Source organism: Lates calcarifer, linkage group LG17, assembly GCF_001640805.2.
Source record: "Lates calcarifer isolate ASB-BC8 linkage group LG17, TLL_Latcal_v3, whole genome shotgun sequence".
Taxonomy (NCBI): domain Eukaryota; kingdom Metazoa; phylum Chordata; class Actinopteri; family Centropomidae; genus Lates; species Lates calcarifer.
The window spans coordinates 9,075,613-9,092,559 of record NC_066849.1 but is presented as its reverse complement, the minus strand read 5'-3'; the positions used below and the strand labels follow the sequence as shown (position 1 = coordinate 9,092,559).

Here is a 16,947-nt window from a genome sequence, read left to right as displayed (position 1 = left end):
GTGGATTTAGCCATTTAACCATGACAATGTACTAGTGACCCAGCATGCATAATACCATTACCCTGAAAATGAAACAGCTCAATGAAATTCAGCCATCACTGATTTTATTATTTACACCTGTGATTTTCCTGCTGTTACATGTTAAAATGTTTCTTTGATGGTCTGTGATCACCCTGGTATGTAAATGTTTTAAGGACATTTCAAAATACCTGGTGAAAGATAACAGGCCAATTACAGAATTTTCAACATTACTTACATTGTTAAAATTGTAAGCATTCTTTGGGACAGTCTCATGAATGACAACAACTGTTGGAGAATGTGTAAGTACCAGTATTCATATTAGAAATAACAAGATAAGGTCACATCCAGACGACTGGTCATAGATTGGCAGTGGAGTAAACACTGGCATAAAGTGTTCTTGGAAGCAAAGTTTAAAGGCTCTTGCATGTCTCTCTGTTCGTAGGGTACATTAAATCAGATTGGCCGCATGTTTATTCTGTTAGAAGAGGCTGGTCTGAAGCCAAATCTGGGATCCTACTGTGCTGCTCTGGAGTGTATGGGCCGCAGTGACAGCTGCTCTCCAAAAGTCATCACAAGGTATGTGCACACATACACACCACATGTGAACAAGGACCATGAAGAGCTGTGCTTGTGATAACACATTTGTTTGGTATAATTTGTTATTTAACAAGAGGGGTGTAGAGACTAAAGAGGGCAGGGCGGTGGTGCACAGACTTACCAGCAGGTGTCATGCTATCCTCACATTTTTTTTCAAACATCATCTGTAACAACTTTCTTAACATCCTTTTTGCTCTGACTTTTTCTTTATGACTCTAGCTATGAGTGTCACAATTTTTGACCTTTTTCAATCCTAATATAATCAGTCAAAGAGGTCGCGTGGTGTTTCTGTAAGATAATGTACCATCTGATAGTTGCCAATAAATAACAGCATAGGCTCCATTTGTTTCTTGTTATGTTTTACTGATGTCAAATATCTATTTTATCACAGCATCCTACAGTAATTTAACTAGTGCTAGGGTTGACAATTACTTGTGCACTGGACTTGACATTATAGGTTGGCTCCCAACTACCCGGGTTACCAACGTGGTGTAAAAATGTTTCTCAGAGATGAAAGAAAAAGCTGATTGTGAAAATTATCACCATTATTGGCGTGCATAGCCTCACATTGTGTATTTTCCACATACTGATATTTCTATGTCCATGCTCAAACATCATACACATGCTAATATTCAAACTGATTACTGCACAGTGTTTGGATAGCATTTCACTACATATGAAAGTAATATATACTGCAGCATCTAAGTTTTCAACCACAAAAATGTCACATCTCAGTGGCACCCATGATGCAACAGGTAGTGTGTATCAGCTCAACAGCACTGTCACTAGTGTGTGGGAGTTGACTTCATCATAAACTCATAATACCCTGTTATTTCAGATCTCACCCCTAAATCAAGGCTTCTCATTCATGTATGCTCCTTTCCTATTATGCAAATAACCCAGCAATTGTTTCTATACTATTTATTGCGTGGTGTTTTTCTTTGTTGAGTTTTTTAATTAAAGCCTCACTAATGACACCTTGTGTCTGTAGTGTAGCAGTTTAGGTTGAATGTTTTTTTTAGTACTGTTGTCATATGGGGATTATGGAGCACCGTGACTTAAAAATGCCCTAGTGAGAGTCTTTTTACTCGCCTTAGTTGCTGATATTGTTTCCTCAGCAACCCAGCATCACACGTTAGTGTCTTAAGAAATGTAACTGTGGAAACCTCTATATCACTAATTGTTCCTTTCACAAGGCCAATTAAATTGTTACAAGACAGCATGATCTTACTGACAATGCACTGTATTGTATTTGTCAAGGACGTCCTCAACGACTAGTAGCCCAGTTGTGTCTCCACAGTAACTAGGTCATCCTGACAAATTACTGTTAAATATTATTAATTGCATTGTTATGGTACTCACTGCGCCACGCTGACGCACACAGATTTATTACATGACATTTAACACATGTAACCCTGCTGGGCGCAGCTCACAGCCTTGACACATGACTACATGTGTCAGAGTGTGTGTGCCTGTTTGATGGCAGCCAAAGCAATCAATTAGCCTGCTGCCCAGGCAGTGGCAGAGCTCATATTGAATTTTCTTTTTTTTTTTTCTTCTGAGGGGCCTGACATTAGTCTGGACCTAGCATAGTGGGAAAAATTACAGGGCGAAGTGACCGTTGGCTTTTCTGATAGCAGGCAAGAAATATGGTCTTTTTTGCCTGAATTTGGAGTACACGAGTGGTGTTTCCCTTGTGGACCTCAGAATCCCAAAATCCCAGATGTATTCAGATGGTCCTTGTTAACACTTTTTAAATCCATAAATGTAATTTACTAGGTAACCATAACTGTAAATATAAAATTATACCCCCTCAGCTGGAAATAGAGCACAGGTTCAGCCCACAACCCTCAGTCCTCAAGGGTTGACCTTAATAGGCTATGTCCTTTGATTAAGGTCAGCCTGTGATTTTGGACACACCTAGTTTATAATGACACAATGCAGAATAGCCCAATTCTACAACATGATTTTGAAGTAAAATGATGAGATGTCATAATTTCCCCTCCCATGTCACTTCTGTTGTTTTGAGAGCTTCACTAGCCTTAGACACACTAAGTACTGTTGCACAAACCACACACACACACACACACACACACACACACACAGAGATACACACATACTTTCCTCTTGGACCTTGGGGACATCAGCCTATGCAGCATGATCCAATAGCAGGACAGGTGGCAGGGCAGTAGGGTTAGTGGTAGGTGTCTGGTTGGTCCATCGATCTCTGTAAGCTGATGCTCATATGACATTACTGCTCTGCAGTGGTGCACTCCTGCTCAGTCTCTGGACAAGCAGCATCTCTTTCCTCTTCCCTTCCTCGCTATCATCATTTTCTCTGTCACTCAGTTTGTTTATAGTCTGCTGCCAGTTCTTTGCTTTACTTTGTAGTCTCCCTTTGTAGTCTCTTATTATGGCCCGACTGCCGTACTCTCCTGATATCTCACTTGCCTCTGAAGTCTCCCCTGCAGCATCCTTGCCCTCAACGTACCAATCCGTTCCCCTCTCCTCTGTCTCTCTCTCTCTGTCACACACACATATACACACACTGACTCATGCACACTTATCCCTTTAAGTTTTCCCTTTGTAAGTGCTGTGTCCTCTAGAGCTCTTTGCTCCCTAGGGTGCAGCAGGACAGTCACCAGGCTGATTATGCTCTATCTTTCAACCTCTCTGCCCTCTTTGTTCGTCTGGACCACACTGCTAGCACCCAGACTAATCCTCTCTTTGTTCAAGGCTCTCTCATTTACTCAGACCAGAATTGCACATTGCATCACAAGGGACTCAGAGGCATGAGTGAAAATACTCAAAAATTTGACCTCTTTGGCTTACTGTAGAAATATTTCCAAACACTGCATACCTTTAAACAATATGATTTATGTCTTGTATTATAGTGCCTCTTTTGTTTTATTCAATCATACATTCATTTGTAGAGCCCTGCTTACTCCTGTTTTCATTACGTTGATGGAAGTTACTGAGCCAGGGTTTCCTCCTGATGATAATTAGCGTGCTGTTATTTATAATTGTCTTGAGGAAAAGATGTGCAGGGTGAAGCAGAGCTCTCTCATCCTCTCTGGGCGATGATAAATGGGTTTTCCTCACTTCTATCTTTTGGCTTAGCCCATGTAGTTCTGTTGTTAACCTCTGGGGTGCAGTGCAACCCAACATGGTCTTTCAGCTCCTCGCTCTGTGTTGATCAGGGGCTTTAGACCACAAAGTGTGCATGACACTAACAAGCTTTCCTCCCTGTAGAGATACAATATCTGTACTCACACATATAAAACATGCTGCATAGTGTACACTGTAGGTCATACAAATAGCATACAGTAATTTGGTGACATTCAGTCTTCCAATTAAGCCAACATGCTATGAAGTAGTGTGTGAAATACACTGTAAATTATATAGTTTCTTACTTTCTGTTGCCAGACATTTTATTCATATAATTTATTAGTATATTATTTATAATACCCAGCCTTTTTGTTTTTGCTCCCCCTCATTGTTTTGCATATATCCTTTAAAGGCCCTAATTTATGGAGTAAAATACATTAATGTATAGCTTGATAACATTACATACCAATATTCATTTGAATAATATGCACAATATTTATCACTTTAGCCCCTGGATCACAGTAATCTCAGAAGAATAAAGAGCCACCAGACTGAAAATATTCATTCACTGCCCCTCTTAAGTATTAAACTGAGTTATGGAATAATCATGTTATTACACCTCTCATTTGTATTCCAGGGACTGATTGCACATCGGCGTTATCTACATTCTGCAGTCCAGTCATGGAGACTGTGCTCTCTCTAGGAGATTCTGTTTAAATAAACATTTCACTGATGTCGTCAGTGCCCATCTGCCTCTGGATCAAACTCGTACTCTGAGTCTGACAGATAAGCCTGTCAATGCAAATACTTAAATTGATATTCTACAATTGTTGATCAGGGTAGAGGAGACACAGATACAATGATCCCGCATACAGGGGAGTATTTTTTCCTCATTTTAATTAATCAGAGACCCAGAAAGTTAGATGATTATCTGAGTCCCATTCCCACATCAAACGACAGGTCAGAAGGTTGTGAACTCTGATCTTCTGATCAGAAGACGCCAAAGTCTGTTCCATCATAATATATATAATCTTCCAGATAAATGAAAATCTACCTCTTGTGTCATCTGATGGGCTGGTATTATGAACATTATACCTGAATAAGCATCTAGTGAACCTAATGGAAACGAGAGATATTGTAATTACTTTCTGACAGAGGATTGGTTGCTTAATCTAATCTGGTGGACTGATACATATATTTCAATAGTTACTGTTTTTTCAGTTCTTTTAGCCATAGTTGTTACACACTCATGTTCCTGTCAGAGATTAATAAGACAGGATTGGCCTTTTATGCTTTGTTTTACCTTGTGCAGGTATCACATGGCACAATACATTAAGCACCTGAGTGTTGAGTACATGACACACTAAAATCCTGATCCACTGACTGTATGTCTCTCTGCTTCCAGGTGCCTGAGTCAGATGGAGGAGGACGGTCTGTCTGTGGACGATCTGTTCAGCCAGTGTGTGTTTCGACAAGATGAGAGAGACATGGTGCTGAAGGCCATACGTGTCATCCACCCCAACTACCAGCCGCACCACAACATGACCACGAACCAGTGTTATTCATCGCTTATTCAGGACTTCTACACAAAGGTACCACAGGCAACATGATTCTTAAGACTGGCAAGACATACAGCACAATACAATGTTTTTCTAATGTTTGCTGAGGTTGTATAAGGTACATTGATATTTCAAATAAGACACTTGATGTAAATTTGTGTTATTTTAAAGTGCACATCATAGACTGTGAAGACTTCCGTGACCAGCATTGCTTTTTCCCCACTGTGTTTTTTGATACTATGGAATTTGAGTTTTATGACCACAGGATCTGGTTGTAATCCTTGTGGTGGTACACCAAAGTTATTTTGGAGCATTCAGAGATGGATTAGCTTTAAGGGACTTAAGTTTGTATAATTATTAAAAAAAACACTTTATGCCTTATCATCAGGATATTTGCTGGTTGGGGCCATAGCAAAGAAGATGACCACTCCACTCCACTGACATCATGATAGCTGAGTTAACCATAATTTCAGTGTTATTGGCTGACCTTTGTGCTTTGAATGATCTTAAACTAATGTCAGTGGATGACTTGCTTATGTTGAGACAGCAGACTGCATTTTTGGTATAATCAGCCGTATACACAGTTATACTTTAAGGGTATGATATATTAAAAGCCATTTTCCCATTACCAATTTCTCAAAGAATGGATTTTCAATCTAAAAGCAGTGTTAAAAATCTTTATGATAATTAGTTAAGAGAGTTTATTTAAACACAGAGTGAGGCTTTATGATAAAAAAGTGATAATGTGTGACTATAAATACAGATAAGAGTTATTTTTAAGGCTGAGTGTTGTGTATGTTTTGCCAGTCGAAGCAGCAGAAAGCTTGGAAAGCTGTCAGAAGGCTCCAGCGTGACTACGAAAGATTTGATTGTCACCCCTTCACAGCCAGACAGGCACTGGCCTATTTATAGTGCGCCAACTCTGCTTTCTAATGGGTCCTCTGCTTTCCTTGCCTCTCCTCCTCTCACCTCTCCTCACTTTTTCCCACCTCCCTTCCCCTCCTGATTCTCACATGATTCATTAACAGCTTTTTGTACAATTGCAGTATTTTTAGCCTCAGCCCTTGCACCATATTCACTTTGATCTTCATCTGAGTGACATATATTTCGTCCTCTTTAATGTAATGTTGGCCTGTGAGTGTGATGGTAGCTATCAGCTGGTCATGTATTTTTATCTTAAGAGTGTATGTGAAGCTATGCCACAAACAGGTCAAATGTGACTGCTCCACCGCTGCTGCTTCTGATTGTATTTGCAAGGCTGACTAACTAGTCGGTTATCCGACTTTTTGGCAGGTTGATTTAATGACTGAGAGGCTGGCCAAATAATTGGTCCACTAGATAATAGAGAAGCAGACTGGGTGGTCTCTGGAGATTTTGAATCAGCATTGAGAGTAGAAGCACAATCTAATTAGAATATTGTTTGTTGATTTGAGAGGGAATTTTGATGAAGCTGTAGATCGTACAAAATGCAGTTTGATCTAGTTTCAACTTGTCATCAGAGATTGTCTCGTATTCTCTCATTTGATTATTTTTTCATCTGGACACTGGCCTATATGTGTGCCCATTTGATTGATATAGTTCTAATATTGCTTACCCGATGCTGAGCACTAAATGCTTCTCACTCTCTTGGTCCAAACCTTGCTTATCTCCCCAGTGAAAGGACTGTGGGCCTGGCAGAGTACGCTCACTAAAGAACAAAAGCTTTTTGTAGGTTAAGAAATCTGAATTCATTCAGTTTCATGAAGTATTCAAATAAAATCACACAGCTTTATTTTAATAATAGTGCAACATAGTCCTTTTTGTGGAGCTTTTTATTTGTTACTTTTACACCAGAAGCTGCAAGTTTGTACCAAGCCAGCACATTTTTTACAGCAGCTATCTATTGATTCCATCCTTGTCTATGGATAATGAGGTGTTAGCTTCTTTGCCCATTTATTCTTCAAAAGTTGTAATATTTTACAAGAACTGTCTGGTGAGCAATTTATGTGCCACACTACCTTAAGCCTTGCTTTGGCTGCTGTCCATCCTCCGTCTCTCTGAGGCCTAATTTACAGTCTGTTGTTTCTTGTCTGCTGTCTATGAGCTAATAAATGTTCGTAAAGCTGTACTGCATCCACCCATGCGTACAACCTGTCTATGATGTGTACAGATAAAATCCAATGGTCTTATTGTGTTGGCAAGGTCACTGTGTTTTTAAACAGGAATTAACTTTTAAAGCACATTTTGTTTCTGTTTGGTGGAAATTTACCAGTGTCTGCTTACTAAATAACTTGGCCAGTGCAAATCACTTTGTTCTGGGATGATTTTAAGAGAAGCATAACATTGTTAGAAGATTGTTAGAAATTCATTCACTAAGCCTACTCACTCAGCAATGTATCTCAGGACTTTAGAAGATCACAGTGTTCTGGGGATCGAGGGATTTGATAGGATTTGATAATGCAATTTGGTAAATCGCGCACATCCCCAGGTCACGTACTAGCAATTTCTAGCAATCAAGTGGATACACAGGGTCTGTCGGTCTTGCTGTCTTAATAGGTTAAGACCAATGGAAAAAGGTATCTTACCATTCTACAGTATTAAGTAGTCTTTCTCTCTATCTCTCTCTGTCTCTCTTGTTTATGTGTTTTAGAGGGCAGACCACCGCTACCCCAAACTGGACTTCACTCAGGCGGAGCTCCAGGAGCGTTTCAAGCATCAGCTCAGCATGGAGCAGGCCTGCACTGTCACTATCGACTCTGTGGAGGCTGCCAAGCCAGTCACCGAAAACATGGCCAAAATGGTAAACAAACCAACCTGTTGCCTCTCTTTGTCCTCACAGTACAGACATCAGATTTATAGGTCTGCGATGCAAAAACAACTCAAATGTAAAACTATGGGGTGTTATGACATGGAGAGGATTTAGTTGTTAATAATAGATGGTAGTGTTAAAATCTATGTCCAACCTTTTTATCCTAAAATGTAAAAGATATAGTATTTTTAAACATCAGCATATTGTGAAATTGATACCCTGTATCTACCGTAGTGTCTTCGCAGTGTTTTCAAGAAAAATAGAGCGTTTCCTACAGACACTATTGCCTCCTGTTAGAGGGAAAACAATGCTGTGCCGGAAGAACATCAGTTATGTTCCTGTTTTGTGCTGTAGTTTTGTCCCTTTAAACTGCAAAAAATGCCTGCAGATAGCCCACAAAGCCCAACATGCTGGCACACAATGTAAGATACAGACTGTTGTGGGTGCATATCATCTTGGCTGTAGTCTGCTTTGTTTGAAGCAATTATACTAATAGACAACCATTTAAATGTGGTGATTTATTTAGATTTAAAATACTTCACATCCATGTGTACTCATTGTCTCCGATGAGTTAAGTTTCTCTCTTTTTGGTCTAAACTTTGTAATAATATGCATTTAGGTCTGACAGGTTATAGGAAGAAACATAATATTCCTGTGGTGTGCCTTCTTTCCAACTCTGGCATTTACAGTCCAGCCTGGCTCGTCTGCCTCTGCAGATGGGCTACGTGGGAAGCGAGCAGGCTGAGAGTCCCTGGTGGTCAGGAAGCATTTACAGACAGGCAGGGCAGAATAATAATGTATTGTAATGGAGGCCTCTGGAGACAACGCAGAGTCACCTCTCCATCCGAAATCCAGACTGTGTCTCTGCTTCAGTCAGACTGAGTGAAACTCTTCAGTTGAAGAACTAACACATACACACGCATGCACAGAACCACCATATACAACAGTACCTCCACAGACACGTGTATATTTCATACAACTGTCTTTTATGAATAATAAAATTAATAAACGTGCAAGTGCATTGGAAAATACAAGTACCGGTCCTTACTGCGGGCTTAAAAACAGATTTTCTTCTGGATTCAAAACACCTGAGAGCACAGAACAGTAGTTGTTAAGACGGAAGTCTGATTGAAAATGAAAAATCAATATGGCTACAAGATACTCGTGTCTCCCCCTTCATTTGCTTTGTGAAGGTTTATCAAATCTATTAAGACTTTATACATTAGACCAAAGAATATAGTCTTATCATTTATAATGATAAATAAAATAACTTTCATCACAGCAAAAATTCTTCTTTTATTAGTTTTATTGTAATGGATGGAAGTCACACCCAATACAGATGCAGTGCTAGCCTAAAAATTAGTGAGCTGCAAAGAGTAATTCTAGTCTTTAGCCACTTCATTTGATGGATGATTTAAATCAGTGACACTCTCTGTGAAGCAGCGCTAAAATACAAAAAATATGATTCAGGTTTTTTGTTATTAAAGGGGCAGTTGTCCAACTGTTGTTTTAATCTGACAAATGATTATTAATTGATAAACTGTATGCATTCAAACTGCAAACCCATCCACTAGGCCAAGACTCTGGGGAAGGTAGGATACATTTTACATCCTGTCGTATTCTTAGATGAATAAGTATGTGGCCCAGTTGTTTTATGTCTGTTTTCTCCCTGTCATCTGAGGTATCGGGCCTAACCGAGCCTAAACATCAAATGGAATTCATGGTCATGTTGCACAATAACTTGTGTCCAGTGAGAGGTGGCCCTCTCTGCTGCTTCACAATTTATGATGACTTTCTATTTGGATCACGCATCGTGTAATAAACAAAGATTTCTGCCGCATTTGTCATTTTATTTGACACTTTCTTTTTGGGTTTGGTGCTGTCAGTCACGGTCATGAGAGGGATGACTTACAAATGTGTTTTTGTTTCAGAGGGAGCTGCTGGCAGAGCAGTGGGCTCAGTGGCAGAAGGTCCTCCTCCAGGCCCTGAGGGAGAACAAGATAATCATGGCAAACACCAACACCAAGGACTACAAGCTTAACCTTTATCCCTACCTCTGTCTGCTAGAGGATAAGGAGTATGTTGACATCATGATACAGGTAATACAACCCACATAGCCCAGCCTATGCTTCCATGAAATGCCAGAAATCTAGGATTTAACAAAGACTTGTGTGTGTTTGAGTCACAGACATTTGATTGACGACAGCTTTATTTTACTACAACATGAGAAAAGATGTGTGGTGATGTCACTGTTGCCACTCCTTTGTTTTCTCGACATTGTTGTTGTGAAATACGACCAGACCAGCCTGGGAAACCACAAAACACAAATCAAGAGGCTGACAGTGACAACAACTGAAAAAGCATTAGGTTTTATCTTTGGCAGCAAAGGGGAGCATGCTTTTGATCAGACACCTTTGCTTCCTACGTAGACAAATTCACAGCGTATGATGTGATTTCTGAAACGACCATTTTCACTTTGATTTCCCCTCTGACTGAAGTGCTGCTTTTTTATTAAACTAAGCAAGATCTGACAAAAGACACCCTTTCACAGCTGTTTTCACCTGTTTGACCTTTCAAACTGTGTCCCGTTCTTGTCCAGAGTGTTGCCAACCTGCCTCCCAGTGGAGAGTCACTGAAGATTTTAGGCGGAGATCTGGGCAACAGGGTCTACACCAAGTACTCTGTGAAACAGAAACATCAGAATCAGACGGTGGAGAAGTTGGCCAACATTTACAGCGCTTACACAGAACTGCTAGCCAAAGATACCAAGGTAGAGAAATGGCAACTTACTTGTTCAGCGATGCTGCAGATGTCTTTCTTCATGCCCACTTTTCAAGTGTACTTTTTGCTTGTTGTGTATATTGTGTATACTTTAATTTTTTGCATGTATTGTGTATCCAAAGTGATAGAAATTTGTCAGAAAAGAGGGGAAGACTTCTCTCTTGGTGTATGCCTTATACATATAACAACCTTTTTGTATGTCATTCTCATTTCTCAGATAACTTGATGCTGTAATAAAGGAGAAAAAAAAGATATGCAGCATTGTAGCTATACAAGTTGAAGACATATATATATATATATATATATTTTACCACACAGCAGATGCTGTGTAGCCTGCAATTGTGGTGCCAGCTGAAGGACAGTGCAATTGTTACAGCTCTACTTACATGTGAAAACACAACACATAGCTCTTGATTCTGTTGCGCAGAATCAAACAATTCCCTACAAATTTTGTTTAAAATCTTGAGCAGTGCAGTAGTTGTTGAGCTGAGATGATACCTTCTGTTTTTGTCCACAAATGTGGCAGGTTTAATTCCAAAGCACTGTTTTTGTATTTTTGTCCTAGAAACCACACTGAATGACTCAGTTGTTTTACTCTGAAGTCTCAACAGTCACAACACCAACATATTGCATCAGACTGAGCAGTCCATTAACATCACAGCCCTGCTCTTTATTATTTTTGAACATTTAGGTTTAAATAGTGTTAGAGAAATAATGGCAGGTCCTCAACATCAGCAGTAAAATATAAAAATAATTTTTATCTTCTAAGGTGTAAGACATAATTACCAATTGACAGGTGATGAAATCTTTGTACAGACCTTGATCTCCAGCTCACTGACATGATGTTCATTATTTTTTTAAGTGAAATGAAGCACTGTGTTTCCTCAGTGGAATTTCACAGCCAGTATCACTGACTCAGTGTTCCACTAGTGTTGATGGTTCTGGTACGCTGGGTAAAACGCTAATGTCATCAAGACTATAATGAGCTCTTGCTCATTATATTCCAGTAGCTAGTTAGACTACACGTTAGTTAAGGTGTTTGTTTTATGTAAGTTATTTTACATGGCGCATTTGTAGTTAAATTTCTGCCTATTATGGCATTTTTTATGGTGTTGTTTTGACATCAATCGTTAGTCCGAGTTCTCAGTTTACTCATTTAGTTTTTCATGCATATATTTTGAAAGGTAAGCACCATAAATGTTTGACCAAACTACCTCTAACTTCAGGTCAATCTTATTCATATAGACTTTTATCACATACCTTAAGTTTAAAGAGTTTTTTATGGGGTTTAATGCTGTTGCACTGTGAGTACATGCTGGATGCTGTGCTGTTCACTACCATAGTTTATACCCGTTCAAGTTTATCTTCTAACTCATTCATGCTAATGAGATAGTATTACAGTGTTCTCTCCTGAACCAATTAATGTTTTATATGTTTTCAGACTCTCAAATATGAAATGTTCTGCTTTTCTCTGTGTTGTATATCTCTGTAAGCTGAATATATTTGAGTTTTGACAAAACAAGACAGTTGCATGCCTGCGCCTTTGACTTCGAGAGACCAGGATGTTTCACATTTTATAGACTAAACAGTCTATTAATTGAGAAAGAAATAGCCAAATTAATTGATAATGAAAACAATGATTAGTTGTATATGAGGTATTTTATTTTTTTGGCCAAAATTTATGTGGGCTTTTACAGTGTCCATCATGACTCTTAAAGATATTGGACCCATTTAAAAACTCAGTAGCTTATTTGGTGAAACTTGTAATGTCTCTTTTGCAAGATATTGATATAGTCATATTCCATGATGTTTTTGATATGAGGAAAATATTTAAATCACTACAAAAAAATAACCCATGTCTGATCTTCTCCCTCTAGGAATATGACGTCCTTCCCAGGGAGCAGTGGTGTAACCTGGAGATGGAGCAGAGTTCAGGTCCCATGCTGCAGGGGGGAGAGACAACCTGGCCATATGTACTAACTCTAGAGCTGGGTACTTTCTTGGTGGATTTGATGGTCAAGAACCTCAAAATTAATAGTGACATCCTGAACCCGGCCTACGACAGAAAGCTCATCCCCATTCTTTACCACATGTACACCTTCCGTAGCACCCGACAGGTACAGTGGATGTGCAAATCTCTCCAAGTTCAACTTGGCCTATTCTGCAGGGATATCAAAGAAACACATGGTCAGCAACTCTGGAGTTGGTAGCAGTTCTGTTAAAGCAGCCTTGCCAAAAATACGAGCCAGATTCTTGCCTACACTGAAGCATTAACACAAGTCCTCTGGGTTCTTAGGGTCCTTTGGCCTCTCTGATGAAACCATTCAGATCCAGATCTGAGAGAAATTGAACACCTTTGATAACCTGGTAATAGGATTCCCAAGCATTAACCCAGACCAAAAAAGATCCTTTCAGTTGAGTTTTATGTGGAAAAATGGTTCAGGATTAGAGTTATTGGGATCTCCTATAAACTAACATTCAGAGTATAAGTGTTTGAAAAGAAAACATTGACATTTTTAATTCATAATGAAAGTAGTCCAGTGGAGTAGAAACAAAGAAAATACCTGAAAACACTTGACCTTCACTTTGGACAGGAAGAGTGTCTGTCACTATGAAGCCTGTTAACTTGAACACTTGAGCATCCCCCTATCCAGTGTGAAGCTCTGAAGAGTGTGAATTATAAAACCATTTTCCCCCCTGTGTGAATTGGCAGGGGGAACAGTTGAGTAAGATGAATAGGTTCCAGGCTAATCCCTTTTTTAGTGTCCCCTTAATTGGCTTGCTGATATACTGCCATGGGACCCTGCAGGAGGGTGAGGCGATTGTGCCAGGGGGAGAGAAGCAGATAGGACTTTTTGGACTTGATGCACTTTGACAAAGGGTATTCCTTTAGCAGAATTTTATTTTTGTATATTTTTCATATCTTTGTCTTTCCCCCTCTCCTTTTTTTCTCTCTTTGGAGGTTAGCCCATCAGGGGAGCATCCTAATGATTTTACAGCACAGCATGACAGTCTGACTCATGCAAGCAAAGCAGAGGTGTTTTATTTTTCTGTCAGGTTACTGTATTTTTTTCCTTAAGATGGTCTTTATGCCCAGCTCTACATGCTCTAAACGTGTAATGTGAGAACCAGGATACAACAGTTCTTTCACATCAAAGTGAAAAAACTTGTCTATACTAGTATCAGAAGGTCAACATGTAGTTATCCATCTGCTACCCTGCTACTGACCAGGATTTCACATAATTAAACAAAGAAAAGAAAGAAGTTCCACCAGATCACCTGCAGTGTTGAAGCTCCACAATGTATGTCTGTGGCTTCCTGATGTCACCATTGTTTGCATTTGTACTCAGTGCAGAGGTTGTACATTGTTGCTTATGTCAGTTAATATTTAAACTGCTATGAAACAGATGTCCAAATTTATAGCACATCTACTTGTATATGTTGATAAGAATTACCCTAAAATTAAGTTAGCCACATTCTGTCATGATTAACCTAAACCTGACTTTAAAATAAACTGAGCTAGCATCTTTCATTTTGTCGTAATTGTTCATATTTTTTCATCTGTGTCTGCTCATTTGAGGTTTCTAATTGGATTCTCCTGATGTTTTACCCACCAGATCGGCTTCATCAAGCCCCACCCCATCCTCACTCAGATGCAGCAGGAAACCATGGAGACCAAGCTGACCTTTGACTCCTACATGATGCCGATGCTGTGCCCTCCTGTGCCCTGGACTTCTGTCAAGTTTGGAGCCTACCTGCTGACACCAGCCAAGCTGATGCGCTCAATGGATGGGGCCACCCAACACGACTTGTTATTGGAGAAATGCCAGAATCTCCACCCAGTCCTGGACTCTCTCAACCAGCTGGGCAACTGCGCCTGGAGGATCAACAAACCCGTGTTGGATATTATTATCTCCATCTTCAATGATCGGGGTAGTGATAAGCTAGACATCCCTCCTCCCATGTCAGAGGCCCCCAAAATACCCCACTTCAACCTCCATGATCCCAATTATACCGCTTCTGAGAAGGCCCACTTGAAAAGAGAAGTGATTACTGCCAAAAAGAAATGTAGTGAGATGCACAGCCTGCGTATGGATGCTCTCTATAAACTCTCCATCGCCAACCACATGCGGGATGAGATTTTTTGGTTCCCTCACAACATGGACTTCAGGGGACGTACCTACCCATGTCCTCCATATTTTAATCACCTTGGAAGCGATGTGACTCGGGCTATCCTTGTGTTTGCGGAGGGGAAGCCCCTCGGTCCCAAGGGCCTAGACTGGCTAAAGATCCACTTAGTCAATCTGACAGGGTTAAAGAAGCGGAGCTCACTACAGGGACGGCTGGAGTACGCCAACTCTATAATGGAGGACATACTGGACTCTGCCGACAACCCTCTAAATGTCAGTCCATCTTCATTGATCTTTGCCGGACATTTATAGTTTAACCATGCATTCATAGTTTCACATAGCAATTCTCGATAAAGTTTAGTTTAACAAGCATAGTTGTCAGTGCTGCTAGAAATTTGTCAGAGTAAAGCACACTGAAGCTAAAACTCACCTCTTTAAGACATACAAAGACCTATCCTGTTTTTAATTTCTGAAATATGCAGATTATAGCATTTTTTTAATGAGTGACAAAATCTAAAAAGGATATGAATAAATTTCCCGGCCATGTTTATGCATGTAGGATAACGTGCCATGTGCTTGTGTTTCTCAGGGTAAGAAGTGGTGGATGGATGCAGATGAGCCTTGGCAGGCTCTGGCCTGCTGCATGGAGATAGCCAACACTGTGAGATCTCCGGATCCAACACAATTCATCTCTCATTTTCCTGTTCACCAGGTACCATTGAACACTTGAAAGAGTGGTTTATTTATTATTTATTTTGTTAACAGAGCAATTTGAATCACGTTACATCTTCTACCACAATTTTTAAATAAGGTCAAAAATAGGGTGAGGTAAATTCATTGTCCATTATTCAGGCAAAATATGAGATGATTAGACAGATTATCCTTAGGAATTTACTCATTTAACAATACCTTAGGTCAATTATAGTTCTAGTTAATAGCCTCCTAAAAATAACCTGTGCCATTCAGTCATGTTTTATAGTGCTGTTTTAGAGGGCACATCAAAGTTAACAAGCCAAGACCTCCTGGGCCATGTGGGGCTGTTTTATGTCATCTGTCATAAACCTGTAGCTCTAATCTTACAGACCAGACCACAGCTTGAACTATCCTGTGCTGAAATCTCGCATTTAAGTCCCAGCCTTTTCTTACACAAACCAAAGCAACAAACAAATCCTCTGGAACACTGTCAATGTTGGGTGAATATTTGCTGCACTATGTAGCCCACTAACTGTGTGTGCCAGGAATTAAGTGATTTACACCTTCACACATAATCTGAGTTTTGCATCTCAGGGCCTTGTTTAATAGCCTTTTTATAATGTAGCTTTTATTTATGTCTCTCGTTTATTGTACTTTTAGTAATGCACAGTTCATCTAGTGATTTATACTAATTCTAAAAGCAAGTCATGCATCCTGACTCTGGATTTTAAACATATTCAAAAGAATTAAGACAAAAGAAAAGGTATTGCACCAGAATATACCGTGTACTGTAGTAAAAACACAGAGCAGTTGTTAGACAGATGTTAGTGTAATCAGTTTGGCTCAAAGAATTTAGCACCTCTTCCTCACCAGTTTTTAAAAGACAATAGCTCCAAGGTTTTCACTTAGTGCGGCTTTGAACCTCGACCTGCTCAGGGACTGCAGATGAAAATTAGCCTTTAGGCTAAATCTGACACATTTACATCAAATTGATGTTAATTAATGTGGACTGTCCCTGATAGATAAATAAATGAAGGAAAGGAAAGAATTAAAAATAGCCAAACACAGTCAGTTTGTGTGAGACTTTTCATTGCAGTTACAGAGCTTACTTGTCACCTAAGATCATTGAATGCCTGAAAAACACCAACACAATGCAGATACATTTATGTGTGTCAACAGTAGGTTAACCTAGAGAGAGTTGCTTATCAGAGGCCACATTCTAACAGGAACTGAATGGAAAAAGACAAATTCTTCACGTGGTTATGAATGT

At 39.7% G+C, this 16,947-nt stretch overlaps 1 protein-coding gene across 1 annotated transcript in view; it reads left to right on the top strand.

Annotated features, from left to right (window-relative positions):
• The window catches only part of polrmt (polymerase (RNA) mitochondrial (DNA directed)), a 40,997-nt gene that overhangs the window by 2,403 nt on the left and 21,647 nt on the right, over positions 1–16,947 (top strand). The window contains 8 exon segments of the mRNA XM_018667276.2: positions 464–597; positions 5,132–5,318; positions 7,915–8,064; positions 10,005–10,172; positions 10,673–10,843; positions 12,732–12,971; positions 14,472–15,257; positions 15,574–15,696. Coding sequence (XP_018522792.1) covers positions 464–597; positions 5,132–5,318; positions 7,915–8,064; positions 10,005–10,172; positions 10,673–10,843; positions 12,732–12,971; positions 14,472–15,257; positions 15,574–15,696 — 1,959 coding nt within the window.